The 20,698-nt window shown below is 53.1% G+C and overlaps 1 protein-coding gene across 22 annotated transcripts in view; it reads right to left on the bottom strand.

Annotated features, from left to right (window-relative positions):
* The window catches only part of Mcf2l (MCF.2 cell line derived transforming sequence like), a 154,955-nt gene that overhangs the window by 26,864 nt on the left and 107,393 nt on the right, over positions 1-20,698 (bottom strand). For 20 of the 22 annotated variants that reach the window (XM_076553709.1, XM_015999787.3, XM_042262998.2 and 17 more), the window contains 5 exons: positions 15,053-15,143; positions 5,227-5,346; positions 2,133-2,249; positions 1,444-1,593; positions 335-459 (listed from right to left, as the gene is read on the bottom strand). In XM_076553709.1, the coding sequence (XP_076409824.1) occupies positions 335-459; positions 1,444-1,593; positions 2,133-2,249; positions 5,227-5,346; positions 15,053-15,143 (603 nt within the window). The other 2 variants (XM_042263006.2, XM_015999791.3) reach the window with 2 other exon arrangements.

Here is a 20,698-nt window from a genome sequence, read left to right on the forward strand (position 1 = left end):
AGGGTAAAACGCGTGCTCTAAGACAAGGCTGGACCACGGGCACTCCGAGCTGCTGTCCTACCTACAACGACTCACTGGGGACGTACGGGCCACGTGACTATAAGGGGTTATGCTACTACTGCTTGCCCAACGTTTTCCTGTCCGTGGGACTGACTGCTCTTGACTCCCGCCCCCTCGTCATGGGTGCTGGGGTCCCGAGAGGGAGAAGGGCCAGCAGGCTAGCTGCTGGGATCTGTGACGGTTGCCTCAGCTATCAGCCTTGTGTTTTCCCAATGGCTGCGTATCTGCAGAGGTCGGGCCAGAGCACGGTAGGGCAGGAGGGTGTGGGCCTCACCTCTGCACGGTGGCCTGATTGTCCAGCTGGTCTTGGTTCACGCTGTGGGAAGTGCTCTCAGCCAGGGGCTCCCTGAGGCTCTCTAGGATGCCGTTGCCCTCCTTCAGCGCCAGCTGAAGATCCTCCTGCAGAGCGAGTGCACACAAGAGCCTGGATTGCAGCCAGCTGTCTGGGCTCAGGTCTCAACACTGAGTACGTGGGAGGGCCTGGGATGGGGTACTATGTCCTGTGGGTGCTGACTGTCCTTCTGTATGACCACACAGTGCACTTAAAACTGTCCAATGTGTGTGTGTATTGTATACATATGTGAGATTCTCAAAGAATTAAATATATATACATATATATGTACACACACACACACACACACACACACACACACACACACACACACACTGGCAAGGAAGGCGCCACACTCCTACTCCTGCTTGCTGTGGTAAGCTAGGGTTACAGGTCACTCAGGGCATGGAGATAAGGTCAAACAGTAACTGGAAACCAGACTTTTTAACTGTCCCTCTCCTGCAGCTGGCCATGCTGTGCAGGCAGAAGGCCACCTCTCAGGAGTGAGTGGCATGCCCGGCAGAGAAGGAGCACCATCCTAGGACGCACAGTAGTTTACAGCCACCCAGCCCCTGCTGTCTCAAAGCCATCAGTAACGCAGATGCCTACAGCAAGTGACGCCGAGTGTCTCTGTCCTAGAAGGCCATGGGAACTGGTAGCACAATGGTACTTATGCAGCCAATCCAACCATGACTTCTTCAGTCACTGGTGAGAGGAGCCAGGGTAGAGCCTGGTTACCCTGGAGCTGCCCTGGCCCCCCCCCCCCCCACAGTGCACAGCCACCAGGAACTGCTCTGGTCTTGGCTTTGCACACACTCTGAAGTCCTTCGGGGTTTCTGGGCTGAGGGCTGCCGCCCACAGATGCACATGCGTTTTTAACAGGGCTCACTTAGGGGGCTTTGAAAAAGGGTATGGTCAGTCTTCTCAGCATCTCAAGCGTCTCGTTGACTTGCTGACGTCTGGCCCTCCTTCCATGCGGCGACTCACCTGACGTCTCGCATCGGGTATCACATTTCCCAGCTCCGAACCCCGGCCCCCTGAAGTGTACTCACCTTCGCTTTTGCCTTCTTCTCCGTGTGAACGCTGAGCACCAGGCTGGTGGACTGGACATCGTTGGGCAGTTCCGTTTCAGCCAGCTCGGTCCCAAAGGTCTGCAGCATCTGGGCCGTCTGCTTCACCATCAGGGCAAAGCTTTCGATTGCCTTGGGAGAAGGGGGAGGACGGTCACAGAATCCTGCCCACGGCCCGTGGCCTGCAGCTCTGAAAGCTGACACCACGACTGTTGTTAGAGAGGAGAGGGTGGCCCCCAAGCCCTGTGGACACAAGTGTGCCAGCAAATACCTTCCCGTGAGTGTCTCAACCTCATGCTGCTGCTGCTGCTGCTTCTTCAGAGACATACCAGGAAAGCTTTGCAAATGTCCCTGCCACCCAGGGTCATTCTCAGCTCAGGGTCTCTGCCTCCACCTCCTTGTTAGGAGACTCGTGAGTGTCAAAAACCACCACGACACAGGGCTTGATGTTTTTTTTTTTCCTCTCCAAGCCCAGAAAGCCACGCCCGACTTATTACTCACGCTATTTCTTTACAATGACTAAGGTCTACTGAGACCATCTCCTCATTCTTGGGGAAGAAACTTCAGTGAGCATGTGTTTTAAAAGACAGTGCTGTCATGTGAAAAGAATTCTGCTGGGTTGACGATGACCTAGCGAGACCCCGGCTCCGCAGCGCCCAGGCCCCACTCACTGTGCGGTGGCACAGCCACCTGGAGTGGCAGTAGTCCAGGGTCCCCCCGAGGTCCTCGGTCAGCTGGGATTTATCGATGTAGCCGTGTAGCTCTGGCACTGAGCTCAGCATCATGACCTGGGAGAGAGAGGGGATTAGCACCAGGCAGCTTGCCCTGGACTCCAAGTTGACTTCGGGCTTGAAGGGGTCCAGCTCCGCCCTCTGGTTGGTGGGCCTAGGCAAGCCTCTTGTTCACACTGGTCACTTGGCTTCCTCGTCTACACGATGGGCATATTATGATGAATCTCACCGGGTGATGGTGAGGACCCCGTGAGGCCAGGGGACACGAACAAACCCTGCATAGGGTACCTGGCCTGTCACAGATACTCAATGGGTGTCAGTACTTTCTCTGGCAGAGGGGAGACAGGAAATAAGATGAGGATATGGAGCTCTGCTTCCTAAGAAGCCAGTTTATGCTTGCTCCTGCTGAGAGCACCACAAACTCCCTTTTAGGCACTGGTGAGGATCATTTTAGCTGGTCCAGTCTCATCAGACTGACTGACAATTCCGAAGAGGTTCTACTTTGTGTGGTTACAGGGCCAGCCAACCTTTTCATACATGGCTTGATTTCATCTTTCTCTGGTCATTTTCAAGGCTATTCTGCCCATGAATTTTAGATAAAAACATAGACTTTGCTTTGTAAGCGGCCAGATATTCAGAGCGAACTGCAGAGGCTCGGCTCAGATGTTATTTGATACCACGGTATACATTATTCAACACTGAGTCAGTTTAAAGTGGGGGCTCATCTGGAGACAACCCAGGTTGTTACAATTGAGAAAATGCTCCTGGCGACTGCCGGGCAGAAGTCAGGGTTGTTGGGAACCCTACCACACATGGGTTGGCCACCAGCAAGGAACTGTTCACACTGCCGAGAAGCGGTGTGGATGCTAAGTCCTGAACAAAGCGTGACTGCTAGATAAAAAGGCGCCAGAGTCTCAGTTTGAGCTAGAAAACAGAGTTCTCACAGAGCTGTTCCATTTTCTCTTGGTTCTTCTAATAAATTTCTCCACAAGCTGCCAAACAACCTTGGCTCATGGCCAGTAAGCCAAAGACGGATTGGGTAATCCAAGGAAGCATGCTGCCTCCCTCCTTAACCTTAATACTGGTGTGTGTGTGTGTGTGTGTGTGTGTGTGTGTGTGTGTGTGTGTGTGCATGTGTGTATGCATGTGTGTGTGTGCGTACATGTGTGTGTACATGTGTGTGTGCATGTGTGTGCGTGTGTGTGCATGTGTGTATGCATGTGCATGTGTATGCATGCAAGTGCATGTATGTACATTCATGTGTGTGTTACACATTTTCCAACACAATAGAGAAGGCTAGGAGCCCAGGGATGCTCCTAGAGACCTCTCTTGCCTGAGGTCAGTACTGTGGAGAAGCACCAGATACCTTCTAAAAGCCAAGTCCTTTGGTAATTCTGGAGTTTATCTAAGATTGGTCTGAGCTTGCAGGTGCCATGGCAGTTTCTGTAAACCTGTTTTTGACACCTCTTAACATAACACTACAGAAGAGTTTACAAGAGACCATACACTATTATAGATGACCTCAACCTTATTTCCCATGATGCTCAGAGGCAAGAGAAGCTGTTGTTAGTGTGGCTCACTTGCTGAAGCGTGTTGATGTCATCTGATCATAAGAGGGGAGGGACACACTGTTACTACAAGTATCCATGTATTTTGAGGCAAGAGCCATGGACACAACTACCACGTCTAGTTTCAGATTGGGACTTGAACCTCAAGCTGGGTGAGCTACTGCCCTGGGTGGTTCTGCCCTTAACTAGGTCTTAGAAATGGGTTGTCCAGGAAGAGATGCCACAAGACATGGGGTGCGGTATCTTCCCACAGACCTAGGGTCAGTTATTTTCAGATCTACTAAGGCATGACTCTCAGACAGAGTCACCGTCACCCCTTGAGGCCTTGGGCCATGTTGAACATCCTTCCCTGCCTTTACTCTGGTTCTTGAGGAAAGCTGTTATGGAGGTGGGACAGGGTGGGGCTCCACTGTTCCTGCTTCTCAGAGATCGGCTCTAGCCTGTTGGAGCAGAGGACAGGGAGCAGTGGTGGGGGATGGGCAGAGGCTTTAGACAGCTGGGAAAGAGGGTATATGCCACCTGAAGACTGAGACACGCCGGGCCGTGGTGGCGCACGCCTTTAATCCCAGCACTTGGGAGGCAGAGGCAGGCGGATCTCTGTGAATTCGAGGCCAGCCTGGTCTCCAAAGCGAGTTCCAGGAAAGGCGCAAAGCTACACAGAGAAACCCTGTCTCGAAAAACCAAAAAGACTGAGACACAGCAAATAGCACTGTGGACAGCACCCGGCCCAGATTCTTCCGTTTCCAAAAGCAAGGGTGTCACTGCAGGGGAGTCCCACAGCCTGGCAATGGCCCCTGTGTTCCTGTTCTCTTTATGAAAAAGACACGAACCCACAGGGCCACTCTGGCAGCTCCTGGGTGCCACACAGGTCGTGGCCGGGCTTCACTGGCTGTGGAGTGTGTGTGTGGTTTCAGGAGCTTTAGAGCCTTGTTTTTTTGGGGGAAGCAGAGCAGTGTTAGGTCCTTTCTCGGGGGACGATGGGAAAGGGCTGACCCATGCTGGCTGGAGACGTGGCGATAAGGTAGGGACTTCCTTCTGGGTTGTTCCTGGCTGGGGTCCAGTGCATGTGTGGCTGGCAGCCGAAGCTCTGTCCATGGACTCAGATGATGCCCATGTCCTCTTTATTAGCCCTCCTTTCCCCCGGAAACATCTGGGGTGTGCCCCTCACTGTGAGCTAGCATAGGACTGTCCCGTGACTTACAGTATTCTGAGGGAGCTATTCCATGGGACCCACCCGAGGCCGGGGCCTTGCATGTATGGACCACTGGTTGGGACAGGGCAGGGCTGAAGGGAAGAAGAAATGGCAGCGTTTCCGCCGCCAGAACACAGGGGGAGTGTGACTTCCGACCGGATCTCATGGGGTTTTACTGATGGCCACGGAATGGAGGTCACCCCGTGAGAGTTTACCATGCGCCAGGAGCGCACTTAAGCTCGCTTCTGCCGACGCAGTGCGAGGGCGAACTCACAGGTACTTTCATCTTAAAGTCATCTCGGTTGAACTTGAAGGCGATGTCCGAGAGGGTCCTCTGGAAAAAGCCCGTGGGCCGGAGAACAAGGACGAGCTGCAGGTTTGCTGGGAAAGACGCCTGCAGAACACAGGAAGAAGGGCGTTTGCCGTGAGCGGCCCAGGCCGTGGAACGGACCTGCCGCCGCCGCAGCTGATGGTGGGCGTCTGCATGGATGCTGCTTAAAAAGAAAAGGCCGGAAGCATGTCATAGCTGTCAGGGGTTAAATGAGGATCTTCTCCTCCCAGTGTGGAGTTCTAAATCCCAGTACTAAGAATAGACTCCTTTGGAGCGTGGGTCTTCCCACAGGAAAGGCACCTGGATCTCAGACTAGTCTAGAGAATAAGTTTCTGTTGTTCAAGCCCCATCTATGGCACCTCATCATGCCAGCCACAGGGCAGTAATGGACTTGTTAAAGAAAAAAGAAGCAAGAAGATATATTTGTGGAGCACCTGAACCCAAGATCAATATAAACTCGCCGGCATGCGCAGGCAAATGCACACCCTTGAATAGTTAGCTCCCTGTGTTTGGTTACTCCTTGGCCTAGGGCAAGGTGGTTGATCTTGGATAAGTTACTGCAAATGGGACGTGAGGCCGATGCCTGCCCCATTCCACTGGGTGAGGAGGGAGTAGTTACAGCTCATGGGGTACTAGACGCTCATGTTTGCCACCCCCAGCTGGCCTCCCACTCAGCACACTGTGCATCAGTGTCCATCACTTGCGGCTGGCCTCCCATCCAGGAAAACGGACATGGGTCTTCCCCTGGAAGAAAATGTTCTTCTGTTGAACCCTGTGTCCTTTGTCCTCACGGGGCCTCCAACATGGTGATGTTCACGTCACCTGCGACGTCACATTTTTCAGTCACAGGCATGCTGAGAAACGGGGGCCTGGTCAGAGCTCTTCCTGAGCGGATATGGAAGCAGGGTGCTGGGACTCTCTGAGGGCCCTGCTGTAGACAGTGCCCTCCAATTCATACCCTTCCCCTGGTGACATGGCTTCCCTCTGCCCTCCATGGCAAGGAGGCTGGGACATGCCTCTGTCCACGGCCTTCCTATACCAGGCAGGCACGTACTAGCTGCTCCCTCAGGAGAGAGTTATGAATACGCAATGCCAGTAATCAGGCTTCGTCTCTGGTGCTCTGGGAGAGGGTGAGCGTCCAGACCAAGGACAGAACGCAGCCCTGCAGAGGCAGAAGCTGAGGGCGGATTCTGGGCTACTGAACACAAGGGCTTCCAGACTTGTCCTCTGTGGGAAATCGGACACCACTATTTAAGGCAACACTGTCAAGGCAGGCAGCTTTCCTCGAGGTGACAATGAGTCACATTTTTCTAAACTTCAATTAGCTTTGTCACCCAGACCCACACCTCCCAGAAGACTGGCTCTGGAGGGCAGGTTAATGCTCGGACCCTAAAAGAGAGACACCACCTGTGCATTCCTGCTAGGTACAGGGCTCCTGGGGTGAGGGGCCCTGCCACTGGCCGGAGGTGACCTCCAGGCTCACAAGCAGCTACTTTCTCTTCCTTAAGCTGCTTTAGTATCCGTTAAGCATATTAAATGGCTGTATAAAAATTCAAATAAGCGGAGGCCATGTGGGAGGTTCTAAGGATGTGCACAAGCATCTATCATGAGTGAAAACAATGGCAAAGTGAATATTCTCTGCTGTAGAGTCAACCATCTGTGTTTAAAGCTGGGAAAAGGCTAACATAAAACCTTCATTTCTAGAACAGGGTTCAGCAGATGAGAATTGGATATTGGTGTTTTGTTCCGTACTCAATAATAATTGTGAATTGTAAATTGACAGTAGGTTTTTTTCTGACATAAAACATCGCTCACTTCTGTTGTGCACCGAGGTGTGCCCAGCCTGATGATCTCTACTCAGTAGTAAATAGGGCAGCTGGCGCCTGGCCAACCTCTCTTGTCTGATCGCATCCAACAAACACAAGTTAATATGAACGTATCAGAGTTTGAATCTTGGTGTTAACCAGTCAGAAGACCCTGGCTCTGAGTCGGAGGTTCCTCTTGCAAAGCTAAACGCTGGCTGTGGAGCCTGTGATGAGGTTTCACAGATGCCAGCCAAAGGAGCATGCATGAGACCAGTGTTAATAAACCCCACGGCCTCCCGGGACTGAGGTCTCAGGGTGGATCTGCACTGACATCCCACCCAGCTGTGCGTCCCACAGGTGACATGCAGCACATCCTCACGGACCTGACATCAGTCAGACCTGGGAAAACAAACATGGATCCTACTACTGAAACTCGGGAGACGCTGTGTCGGGAGCCATTAGGAAAATGGGACAATACGATACTGTCAGAGAAGCAGCTGACTCTCCTGTCCCCACCCCACCTCAGGTGGGTGCCTGCACCTGTTCTTTCTGCTCTGCCGTCTAGAAGCTCCAGCTGGCTCTTGTCACATCTCCCCTGTGGGGGGCAACGTGACTACAGAGCTCACACTGGGAGCCGGGAGGGTTTTATACACCATTCTGGTCCGTTTGTAGCCCTGTTTTTCTCTCAGTGGTGATGGAGTCCACACCTGCCCTCCAGGCAGAGAGTAAAGAGTCATCCGATCATGGATGGGCAGGCACAGCTGCAGAGACATGGGTGCGGTTTGAGTGGGAACCAGGAGGGGCAGGTGGGGACCCAGCGCCACCTGGCACAGGGCCACACAGGGAAAACATTCACGAAACTACCCCAGTACGCCCTCCTCTTGGGTGAGAGTCCAGGAATCCCTGTGGCTGCACACACAGGCAGGGAGAGTATCGAGGAATAAGCTGCTGGTTGGCCCCAAAGCATCGCCACAGATGACGTGACATGCTCATCGCAAACGGAAGAGACATCTTCTGGCGGGGAAGTCGGGCATTGGACCTGATGGACGCGTGAGTGCCCTGTAACCAACTACAGAGGTTCCTGCTGTGGTGACGAGCGGAAGCTGGAGGCAAAGAAACCCAGTCGAGGGTTTCTACAAAGTCCTGGCTTCTGGCCGACTCAAGTGTCAACATCACAAGACGCAGCGCAAACCGACGGAGGAAATGGCTGCTGCCCTCCCCGTCACCGACCTTGGATCTTAGCAGAAGATATAAAAAGCACTTCTGGGAGATGGGGGGATCTGAAAGCACAGTTTGTTAGGAAATAGACTGTTTCAATAGTATGTCCCCGCGTTTACAGACCATTCTTACTGCCACGGTTGTGTGTGTGGTACACTCATGTATGTACCTTGGTGCATGTGTGTTTATGTAATCTGTATGCATGTGTTGGGGTGTATTTCTAGGCACATGTCTGTGTGTGCAAGTGTACCCATATATGAGTGTATATCTGTGTACAGGTGTGTGTGCATAAGTGTTCATGAACTAATGTATGTGTGCACAGACCTCCGCATGTGTCTGTACGCTTACATGTGCACATGTATGTGTGCACCCGTGTGCATATCTCTTTATGCATCTATCTTTGTGTACATGTGCAAGTGTGCCTCTCTATGTATATGCATGCATGCTTATCTATACATATACATGTACATGTGTCTAGGTACACACATGGTGCATGTCTGTGCACGTGTCTCTATGTGCATGTTTCTGTTGTGTATGCGACAGTGTACAAGTCTGGCTGTGTGTGTGCATATCTACATATGTACACGTGCATGCACGTGGGCACATGGGCACTCATGGGCACATGGGCAAAGTCTCAATGGTGGCAAGAATGTCTGTCTGTGATGGCCATCCAGGCCACTGGTGAAGAACCTCCCTCTGGTGAGTCTGAGTGCCCAGAGAGGATTAGATCAGGCTCAGTAGTTAATTCATCGGTTGATTAAAGGCACAGCCTATCCGGAGACGGAACTGGGGGAGGCGGCCACGGGATGTGTCCTGAGGGTGTGCCTTTGACAGGCGCATTCTGTCCCTGGCTTCAGCCTTTCACTCCTCTTGGGCTCCTGGCCTCTGTGAGTGGATAGTGTCCTCTGCCATGTCCCTCCCTGTGGAGTCTGTCCTGCCACCAGACCACAGGCTGGACCCTCGGAAACTGTGAGCTAGAATCCACCTCCTCGTCTAAACTGCTCCAGGATTTGTCAAAAGAAAAACCATGAACCAGTTCCAGTATTTACACACGAGAACTTCCTCCCTAAATATTAAGAATGCTCAACATCATTAAGAAAAAAAATAATAAAAACAAGCAGGAAAGTGTGATCACTGAGTGGAGGCAATTGTTTAAATAGACACCCTGAGGCTGTGCCCACTTTTCTTCTGGAATATTCTGTAAGAATCATCTCTATCCAGCTGTTTTACTGGGACCCCACTGCAGGGAGAGCTCAGACTCCAGCAACAGGGAGGCCTAGGCTGCCCATCCCAAGCCATCCTGGCCTCTTGGTAGGGGAAACTGGAGCATTTCGTGGGAGCAGCGGGTGCCTGGGTGATTATCAGCACCTGGCCCCCAGCCTTCCACACAGACCCACAGGGGCTGTGTTCACTTGGTCAGCTTGGGGTGCACACATCTCCATGTGCCACGTGGCTCCTCACCATCCATGTCAGCCTCTCTACCCAGTAAGGGAACTGATCCCATGACCTACTCTCCCTAAGTGGTCTTAGCTCTGCCCAACTTCTGGGGTTCACTGACTGGCCTCCGTCTCTGGCCTGCACCTTGGCATAGTGCCCCATGGGGAATCCATCTGCTCAGCTGGGAAAACACCCCTGCCCACCTCTCAGACACCTGTGCCTGCCAGTCCTCCAGTGCTACCTCCCACTCTCCCTCCACGATGCTCCTGACCTCTGGTGGCCACTTGACCTTGCAGCCCCGGTGACCGGAGCAGGACAGGAATCAAGGACAATGCTTAGAGTCAAATGTGACTGTTGGCTGGATAACCCGAGAGCCCAGGTCCCTCCTCAGATATAAGTTTTAGATTGCTCTGCACAGACTACATCAGTCCCAGAACAACAACAACAAAAAGTTCTACCCCTGGGCAGACTGAACAATACTTTAAATTCCATTTTCTTGGGGGCTGAGGAGATAGCTCAGTCAGAAAATTATTTGCAAGTACAGACCCTGACTTCAATCCCTCATAAAAGGAGGGGGCATGGTAGTCCATGGGATATGGGAGTCTGCACCTGTAACCCCAGCACCAGGGAATTGGACACAGGGGGACCCCTGGGACTTGCTGCTAGCCAGTCTAGTTGGATCAGAGTCCCAGGTTCAGCGAGAGACTTTGCCTCAAAGAATACGGTGGAAAAGTAATTGAAGGAGACACTTGACCTTGAACTCCGGTCTCCTCACTCACTTATACATACATACATTCCCTCTCACACACAGGTTCACACATACACACTTATACATACATACATTCCCTCTCACACACAGGTTCACACATACACACTTATACATACATACATTCCCTCTCACACACAGGTTCACACATACACACTTACACATACATACATTCTCTCTCACACACAGGTTCACACATACACACTTATACATACATACATTCTCTCTCACACACAGGTTCACACATACACACTTACACAGACATACATTCTCACACACAGGTTCACACAAACACACTTGTACATACATACATACATTTTCTCTTACACACAGGTTCACACATACACACTTACACATACATACATTCTCTCTCACACACAGCTTCACACATACACAGCAGACACAAAATCAATTCCCTTGCATAAAACGTGCTAGGGCATAGATCTAGTTTGAACTAGGCTACCTATATGAGTATAAACGTGTATACTCTATGGTGATGTCCCCGAGGGTAACACACCCATGAGACACACAGAGAGAAGCACACACCATATCGTAGAGAGGGTGAGATGTTGACAGAGCTCAGGTGTTTTTTATTGCTGCGAGGATGGCCACTCAAAACTTCGGGCCAATTCCTTGGCAGTGAGGAGGTGCCTGCACTCCCAGCTTTGGGGCCCGCCGCCACCGCCTCTATCTTTGCTCACTGATGGAGACCAGGAACCTGGAGCATGAACGCACGTGGGCAGATGGACACACATACTCTGGACGGAAGCATTGGGGTCTGATTTTAGGGAGACTGGATTTTTGGCTCCTCTAGTTTCTTTTCTATCTTTCTTTCTTTCTCTCTCTCTCTCTCTCTCTCTCTCTCTCTCTCTCTCTCTCTCTCTCTCTCCTTCCTTCCTTCCTTCCTTCCTTCCTTCCTTCCTTCCTTCTCTCTCTCTCTCTCTCTCTCTCTCTCTCTCTCTCTTTCTTTCTTTCTTTCTTTTTTTTTTAGTTCCAAGCCAAGCTGAAGGCATCAAAAAGGAAAAAGATCACCCCAAAGCAGGGAACGCCAACTCACGAGGTAGCACAGATGGTGACTAAGAATAGCAGTCGGCGTGAGGCTTACGTAAGTGTGGCTCGGCAGGAACCCAGGCACCAGGAGCCACAAGCCCCTTCGGCCTCCTTACTTCTGTGGCACCCTGAGGGGGCACCCTGAGGGGGCCTATTGGGGTGGCCTCCTGGGGGCCTGGCTGGTTGTATCTGGTGCTAAGCAGTAGGTTCCCCTGAAGCTACCTGGACAAGAAAACCCAGGGAGCAGCGGCGCCCCGGCCTGGGGGTTGTGCCCACGCAGCTGCTTCCGGACACACTCTACCGCCAGGATCCTGGAGGAGCCGTATGGGTCTGCCTCCACAACTACGTGCAGTGTGTGGACGGGGCCTGGACAGCTTCCGCAGCCCCAGCTCCCCACCCCCAGAATAGATCCCACTGTGCTCATACTGTGCCTCCTTGCCAGGTGACCCTTGCCAGAGGCTCAGAGGAGGACAGCTGAGCCCCTTGAAGGAAGGAAGCCTCATTTCCTAGGGCGCCATCCTTCCCTGGGCTTCGGCTAGTGGGGCTGAGACTGCTTCCCTCCTCGTGGTAATAACCCAGACTTTCTACCTCCTCCTGGAGACGCGCTCAGCCCTCGCTTCCTTCTGCCTGACCCTGCCCTCCCTGCTGTCCTCTCTCTCTCTCTCTCTCTCTCTCTCTCTCTCTCTCTCTCTCTCTCACACACACACACACACACACACACACACACACACACACACACACACAGCAGCCCTTTCAGGGGGCCTCCCCAGGGGTCCCAGCCAGCCAGGAAGGTGGGCCCAGTCCTAGGACAGCAACAAACCGGCTTGCAGACCCTGCCTCCACACCAGGGATCTCAGTACCTTCCTACACTGCCTGCCTTCCCGGTACCCTTGTTATCGGCAACCTTCCCTCGCTGGACTCCACTCCCAGCTTGGCTACACACTCCTGGGTCACCTTCCGCTACATTTTCACAGGCCTGCCCCAGGCCTGGCCTACAGGAGTTTCTCAGAACACCTGCTGGGTACGTATGAGTTAATACCCTGGATCATTTCTTCTCATGAGAAAGCGCTAGAGATCAAAGAGAATTCATGGCAGTTTTGCTGGAATGAACGGCAACCTCTGCTGTTTCCAAATTATCACCAGCAAATGCTAAGAGTCACAGGAGAAACGCTTCCTGCTTTATAGTGTCAGAATCAATGCACGCCATGGTGGTATGCACCTACGATTCCAGTGTTTGGGAGGCTGAGGCAGGAGGATCAAGATCCTTGACTACACTCTGCTACAGCGTGAGGTCCTGACTCAAAACCAGGCAATAACAACAGAAAACAAAGGACAATGTAAAATTAGAGCCGAATTCTTCCCTTACAGCCACGTTCACAAAGCCAGGTTTTAAAGATAAGCCAGCTTGTCAGAAGCCCACCTTGTTCTAAGCTCAGCGACATGCACACTTGACAAGAGGAGCCCGCGCTACACCGGGGCGCCTGCAGCCGCCATGCTGCGTGTGGGACAGGTTCACAGGACCGCTCCAGGCTTAAAACGTCATTCCTGTGTTTCCTGGGGAGATGCTCTGTGTTCGGAAACACATCTTCTAACCTGAGTGTGACCCACTGGATAAAACAGACAGTTCAGTGGGTGAAGGTTCCCGGGACCCACACGTTAGACGGGAAAAACTGATTCCCAAACTGATTCCCGAGAATTGTCTTCTGACCTCGACATACTTGGCACAGCACATGTGTCCCCAAGTAAGTAAATGAATGTCATTTAAAAAAATAACACACACACACACACACACTCTCTTTCACACACACACACACACACACACACACACACACACACACACACACACACGCTCACACACGCTCACACTGTGATGGTCTCGGCAGACTTGTGACCAGGGGAGCACATGTGGTACGAATGCCCAAACCATGGTCACACCGGCCCCACGCAGGTGCACAGCTGTACCTCTGTTAAAGAAGTAAACAGGAGCTGCAGAGAAGGGAGCCTGGGCTCTGAGTAGACGTGAGCAAGAGTGAGTCAAGGAACGGAGGCTGCCCCGGTGGCGGCTGGGCACTGACGGTGCAGTGGAAGTGTGTGAATGAAGGTTCTGAGGGCCTGCTCTCTCACAGGAATGTGAGCACAAGCCGGTCCGAGCCCCAGACAAGTCAGGGTCATCCTGGCTCCCGCCACCCACACTGGCTCCTGTGCACAGACGGAAGAGCTGGGGGGAGGCGAAGGATGCCCCTGCGAATAGAGGCCTCCATTGTGTCAACCCAGGACAGACCGCTCCACTCCAAGAGCGGTCCCGGCAACAGGTTGACCTGGGCCCTGCTGCTGGATGTGGAGATGCCGGTCACAGCATCCCGTACAAATCCATACTCCTGGAAATGCTGGTGTGCACGTATGTCTGTTTACAGTTGGTGGGACACCAGAAGCCCTGTGTCTTGTGAGACCCCCCCACACACACACACACACACTGGGTGTTCTTATTATTTCACATCAGTGATGACAGGAAGACTAGGTAGGGACAAGGGAGATGGGAGCTTGCTCACTCCTAGGCACCCCTGCCTAGGAGTTCACCAGGTGCTTACAGGATGCTGCTCAGTGAGGACTTGCACCTGGACTGTAGCCTGCGAGAATCACAGTAGACACAGAGCCTTTAATTTTTCTTATAGAGGAATGGGTTTCTTGTGGTACTCAACCCTCAGCACGGCAGTCCCCAGATGGGGCGACCCAAAGAATTCCTGGCCCAGAGCAGGAGGCCAGAAGAACCTGAAACCATGGGATCGGTTGCCTAGAGACCTTAGGGGCAGCTAAACAGTCCCAGCCTAGAGCCACAGTGCTGGTGGACAACCAGACTTTGGGTCCTTCATGAAGCTGTGGGTGACAGGTGGGGACGGCAAGCGTGGGTGAACTCATCTCGGAAGAAGTGGCCTGAGTTAAGTCTGTGGGTGGGAGGGGAACAGCTGCTGAAGGAAGATTTCTGTTGCCTCCGTCTTGCTGTTCCGAAATGATAATTGCAGCCTGAAAATGCCAGCAAGTCCTGCGACTTTGCAGCTGCGGGGGCTGCAGACAGTCCTTGAAAGTGAGGGTCTCTGTGCGCTATGAGGGCTTCGTCACAAGGACCAACACATCTCAGGACGAATGTCAAAGATAAACAACCCAACGTGGAATGGTTAAAGTTGCTTAGCAACAACGAGTGGATTCAATATCCAACTTCTAGCCTAAAGACCAACATGCTCAGAACTTTTCTGCTCAAAACTCCTGTGCTCCGTTATTGAGAAAATCACAACAGACCCCCTATGAATGACCACCTGGGAAGATGAACATGCCCAGAGATCAGGAGTCCCTCTGGGCCAGGCAGGGCTCAGCCTACCCCCGCCCCTCCCTAGGTCCCCTGCTAGCCACCTTAACCCCCCACCTTCCACCCAGACTAGAAAGAAAAGCAGTGAGCTGCCCCCCTCCAGGAGTACAGAGAGCTCTTCAGGGTACTTACGGCTATTCGCAGGACCGATGCCTTCACGGAGGTCCATCTGTCCTGCCTTCGGTCTATGACCAAGATGAATCCAATGCCAGCATCTTGCAAACTGAAACAGGGAGAAACACTTGCAGTCAGCATGTGCTGGCAGCCAACCTGGCTTCCATGTACATCGGTGACCCCACCATCCCATGCCATCTCTGCACCGCAAGCCAGAGTGCATGCCAGAGAGAGGTCTCAGCAGAGGAGCAGGCTTCCGAAGGCCCGAGCAGCCCCACCCTGTAAATCCCAGGACTTTCTTCTATGCATGTTGTTTATTTCTGAGCATCAATTCACAGAGCAGCAGAAGCCCCTCCTCCTGGAACAGAGTGACATCTCACTGCACTGCAAGGGCCACGCCACTTCTTTTTGTGTGTGCACGGACAGCCGATCGAACCAGCCCGGAACAAGCTCCAGGACCCCGTACATCACGTTAGTCCCAGCATCTGAGGTCCCGTGCTCATCCACATTAAAAAATGGCTCCTGATGACATCACAATTTGGGGTGAGAATCTCCAAGGCTTGGGAGGGCTCCCTGGTGTCTGTGGGGTGCGAGGCGTGAGCTCTCGCCCTCCGCAGCAGCGACATCTATGATAAAGGCAGGGCAGCATTGTGCAGCGGCGTAGCATGCCCCGAGCCTCTCCGCTCAGCCTGGCGGCAGAAGCCTGAGTCATGGGGTGGAAGTGGAGGACGTGGGAGGCCTGCTTCTGTTGGGTAATCTCACATCCAAGCCAATTGTGCAGTGCCAGCAGCCACTGCTCCCAGCCAATCCTCGGCAGAACGGAACGAGACAGGCCGGTGGGGGAGGCACCGGCTCCTCCGAGGGCCTGATTTCCGAATCTACGAACGTATCTCCTCAGCAAGCCATTTCTGCACTTAAGGGAAAGTCAGAACTGCACAGCGCACTATAAATTATGCAGTCGGCAAAACTCCGCACGCTGCAGCTCCATTAATAGACCACTCCGAGTCCCAGGAAGTCACGTGGCAGTGGTGTGCAAAGCACACAGTTGCTAGTGTGCTGCTGAGCACCCGGCACACCAGGGGGCATGAAGGGCTGCTCCACACGTTCAACAACATGCAAAATGCTCCCGATAACAGGCCCACATCCGAGTAAGCTTTCTCCCCTCTGCTGCTGGTCGCTCAACAGAATTACAGACCAACCCACCTGCCCAGCTGGTTCTCCTGGGCCGGTGCCTGAAGCAGTGGAGACAGACTAGACCTCCTGTCCTGCTCTGGCCTGGGCAATGCAGGCGCCCTCTACCCTAAGGTTGTATGGGGTGGGGGGCTTCTGAGTGGCCCTACACAGGGCTTCACTGTAGTGCTTAATGGTTGGTGGGTGAATCCAACTAGGCTGTCCTGGCCTGTACCATGTGGTCCGCAGCGCAGCCCAAAACCAGGCAGGGAGGTGACAGCATTGTAGTGACCACCTGCAGTACAGACCACGGACGATGCCGGGGTGATGGGTCCCTGACCATCCCCTCAAGGCTGTAGGCCATTTCTCTATGATGCATGAGACTCACGCGCAATCACAGAAGCCCTGAGGCCACAGGACAGCTGGGCTGATGGGAACCCACCTCCCGCCTCCCTCCTCTGCCACAGGGGGATGTGTTGGGGCTGCCACTGTAGCTCCGAGTCAGTCATCCAAGCCTGACCCCCCCTGGAGGGACAGAGAAAAGCAGGCCGGGGACAATGGGTTGCCACCATACACACAAACAGTCCAGCTGCGTGCTTCCAGTCCCAAACCAGTGGCACACAAAGGGCTTCCTAACAGCAGCCCACACCCAGGGGGGCGCATGAGGCGAGACACTGCTCTCCCGTGACTCACCGCGGCCACCTCTGGGTCCTCTTCTACAAACACGGGAGCCTGATGGGGCCCCTGACATGCAAACCCAGGAAAAGGGGAGATCTACGGCTGGGGTCACCATTTCACAGAGCACCACAGCCTGACTCAGTTTCCCCCCTTCTTTTCTGAAGCAATTTTGTGGAGGAATCACAGCCTCTTTCTCCAGTCTCTCCATGTTTCTCATGGACTCCCTTCCTGGAGGAGATGGCGAGGTGACCAGGAGGTAAGTTTGCTTGCCATGCAGTATGAAGGCCTGTGCATGCAGTCCAAGCACCCACCTAAGGAAAGAGCTGGCATGGCCGTGCACACATGTAAGTTTAGAACAGGGGGAGGCTGGGATAGGCTCTCTGGGACTCACCGGTCAGCCAGTCAGGCCAAGTCAATGAGCTCCAGATTTGGGGAGCGACCCTGATACAAAAAGTAAGCTGGAGAGTGACTGAGGAAGACATTGGATGTTGACCTCTGACCTCCGCATGCACATACATGTGCATTTGCACATGCCCATACACAAACGTGTACACATGCATCCAATATGCTCACATATATGTGCATACACACATGAATTGTGATACCCCTTCACAAGTCCACAACAGGACCTAGACCCGAGGCCCTAGTGAGTTCCTGAAGCCAGAATATTCTCTTCAGGAACAAACTTCCGCAAAGCATCTCAGGGGCACTGGCCCTCCCCAGGCTAATGTAGAGGCTTGAGAGCCTACACCCGGCTTGCCAGCTCCTGAGTGCATCTGCCCAAATGCCCAAGCAAGCAAAACACTTGCCGATGGCCGCACACAGCACAGCAGGTCCCTTGTCTTCCACCTGTGAAGCCCTGTTCCTACGCCCGGTGCCGTGGGCATGGCTTCACTCAAACCAAACCCCTGGATTTTTCTAAAATCCTGTACTGTGAACACGGATATCACACGAGACCATTTGAGTGAAAAAAAAAAAAAGTATTACATATGAAATACTGTCTTAGTTAGGGTTTCTGTTGCTATGGTGAAATACCATGACCCAAAGAAAGTTGGGGAGGAAAGGACAGCTTGGCTTCCACTTCCACATCACTGTTCATCATCAAAGGAGGTCAGGACAGGAACTCAAGCAGGGTGGGAACCTGGAGGCAGGAGCTGATGCAGAGGCCATGGAGGGGTGCGCTTACTCGCTTGCTCCTTTTCTTTATAAATCTGCGTAAGATTGGCCACTAATAACCACACAACACAGTCAATGCTAGGCCGTCTTGAAATCTCTGCCAGTGCCATTAATTCAAACTCTTCAATTTAGCCTCAGGCAGATTTTTTTGGACAAGGGCAGAGCTCAGCCACATTCTTCACGAAAATATCCCAAGAACAGTCTCTAGGCCACTTACTAATATTCTTCTTCTCTGAAACCTTTTGAGCCAGGCCATCATAACCTACATTGTTCTCAGCCCCTCTGTCTTCCACGCTCCTCCTAGCATGGCCCATTAAACCTCAAAAGCATTCAAATGCTCTCCTAGTCCAACGTCCCAAAGTCCACATTCCGCCAACATGCATGGCCAGGCCTGTCACAGCAATACCCAGCTCCCTGGTACCAACTTCTGTCTTAGTCGGTGTTATATTGCTGTGAAGAGACACCAAGACCATGGCAACTCTTATAAAGGAAAACATTTGATTGGGACTTGCTTATAGTTTCAGAGGGTGAGTTCATTATCATCATAGAGGAGAGAGCATGGTGGCGTGCAGGCAGATGTGGAGTTCTACATCTGGATCCGTAGGAAGCAGGAAGAGAGAGAGACACTGGGCCTGGCTTGGGCTTTTGAAACCTCAAAGCCCTCCCCCAGTGGCACATTTCCTCCAACAAGTCCACACCTCCTGATCCTGCCCAATAGTGCCAGTCCAAGCATTCAAATCTATGAGCCTATGAGGGCCATTCTATGTCAAACTACCACACACACCAAGGATTAAACACACACACTAGGGGGACAGGCCACATTGCGAGCTGTGCTCCTGGATGGTCTGCCCATGGTGACTGGTTTATGGCTGGACGACCGAGGGTGGGAAGGCAGTTGTGTTCTCATTCCGCTGCCCAGCAGCTCACAGTCTGGGCACAGAGAACTCCCGGGGCAATTGGCCCCATCGTGATTCCTGCCAGCCAGGGCCAGACCCCTCTTTCTGGGTGAGGACCTTTTGACTTTCTGTGTGGCTATGGGCCAAGTGTGAGACCAACACCACCACAGTTCTTTACCAAGGCCTCATGGTGACTCTGTGAGGGTGGGCGCTACCTTGTCGGGCACAGGAAGGTTATATTTTTTTGCCTGTTGTCACAGAGCCCAGACAGTTGGATCTGCCATACTAGGTCACTAGGACACTATGGCTGCCTCCCAGAGTCACACTCACTGTAGGAAATCCTGGGATGCAGCAGCCCCTTTCTCCTCACCATCACTGGCAGCCTCCAGCCCCAGGGCATACTCAGCTGGTTCCCAGCCACAGCTCTATCTTGTGTCTCTCCATGTGGACCGAGGCAGATGCTCCTCCTACTGCTGCTAACATCCCCTCCCTCCCACGCCAGGCAACACTGATCTACAGGAAGAGGAGGCACAGCTGGAGATGGTCTCATCATCACAGCTGGAGGTGGTTCCATTATCACAGCTGGAGGTGGTCCCATCATCACAGCTGGAGGTGGTCCCATCATCATCACAGCTGGAGGTGGTCCCATCATCACAGCTGGAAGTGGTCCCATCATCACAGCTGGAGGTAGTCCCATCATCACAGCTGGAGGTGGTCCCATCATCATCACAGCTGGAGGTGGTCCCATCATCATCACAGCTGGAGGTGGTCCCATCATCATCACAGCTGGAGGTGGTCCCATCATCATCACAGCTGGAGGTGGTCCCATCATCACAGCTGGAGGTGGTCCCATCATCATCACAGCTGGAGGTGGTCCCATCATCATCACAGCTGGAGGTGGTCCTATCATCATCACAGCTGGAGGTGGTCCCATCATCATCACAGCTGGAGGTGGTCCCATCATCATCACAGCTGGAGGTGGTCCCATCATCATCACAGCTGGAGGTGGTCCCATCATCACAGCTGGAAGTGGTCCCATCATCACAGCTGGATGTGGTCCCATCATCACAGCTGGAAGTGGAAGTGGTCCCATCATCACAGCTGGATGTGGTCCCATCATCACAGCTGGAGGTGGTCCCATCATCACAGCTGGAGGTGGTCCCATCATCATCACAGCTGGAGGTGGTCCCATCATCATCACAGCTGGAGGTGGTCCCATCATCACAGCTGGAGGTGGTCCATCATCACAGCGTCTCCTTGCCTGCACTCTCAGCAAGCCAGGCCCTGGAGTTGGCCCCAGGAGGGTGGTGGTTCCCCTGGGATCCTGCAGGGAGGTTCCCTGGGCCTTGAAAGACAGCATGGCTGGTTTCTCTAAAAGTAGAGAACTGGAGGAGGAGGCGTGAGGGAGCCTCAGGTGTTCCCTGAGTTCAGCCACCAGCATTGTTAGCGACACCCACTGTGATTCCCAGCTCTAAAACATGGAAGTGGGGGCACTTCCCAGGCAGGCACATGAGCTAAATTTTATACAAAAAGGCCCAGCGGTCTCACAAAGGCTGTTTCGGGAGTTTGGAATTTGCTGGAACCTTCTCTAAGGTCGCTGCTGCTCTGGTTTTGAAGGCCTGGTGTCTGACCGCTGGGTAGGAACAGCGATGACAGAATGACAGGCACAGGGCCAGGCTCTGTCCTGTGACAGAAGTAAACTCCCAGCTTCACATTCCCCTCAGGACCCAGCCCAGCCGGATCT

The sequence above is a fragment of the Peromyscus maniculatus genome, chromosome 17, assembly GCF_049852395.1.
Source record: "Peromyscus maniculatus bairdii isolate BWxNUB_F1_BW_parent chromosome 17, HU_Pman_BW_mat_3.1, whole genome shotgun sequence".
NCBI lineage: Eukaryota > Metazoa > Chordata > Mammalia > Rodentia > Cricetidae > Peromyscus > Peromyscus maniculatus.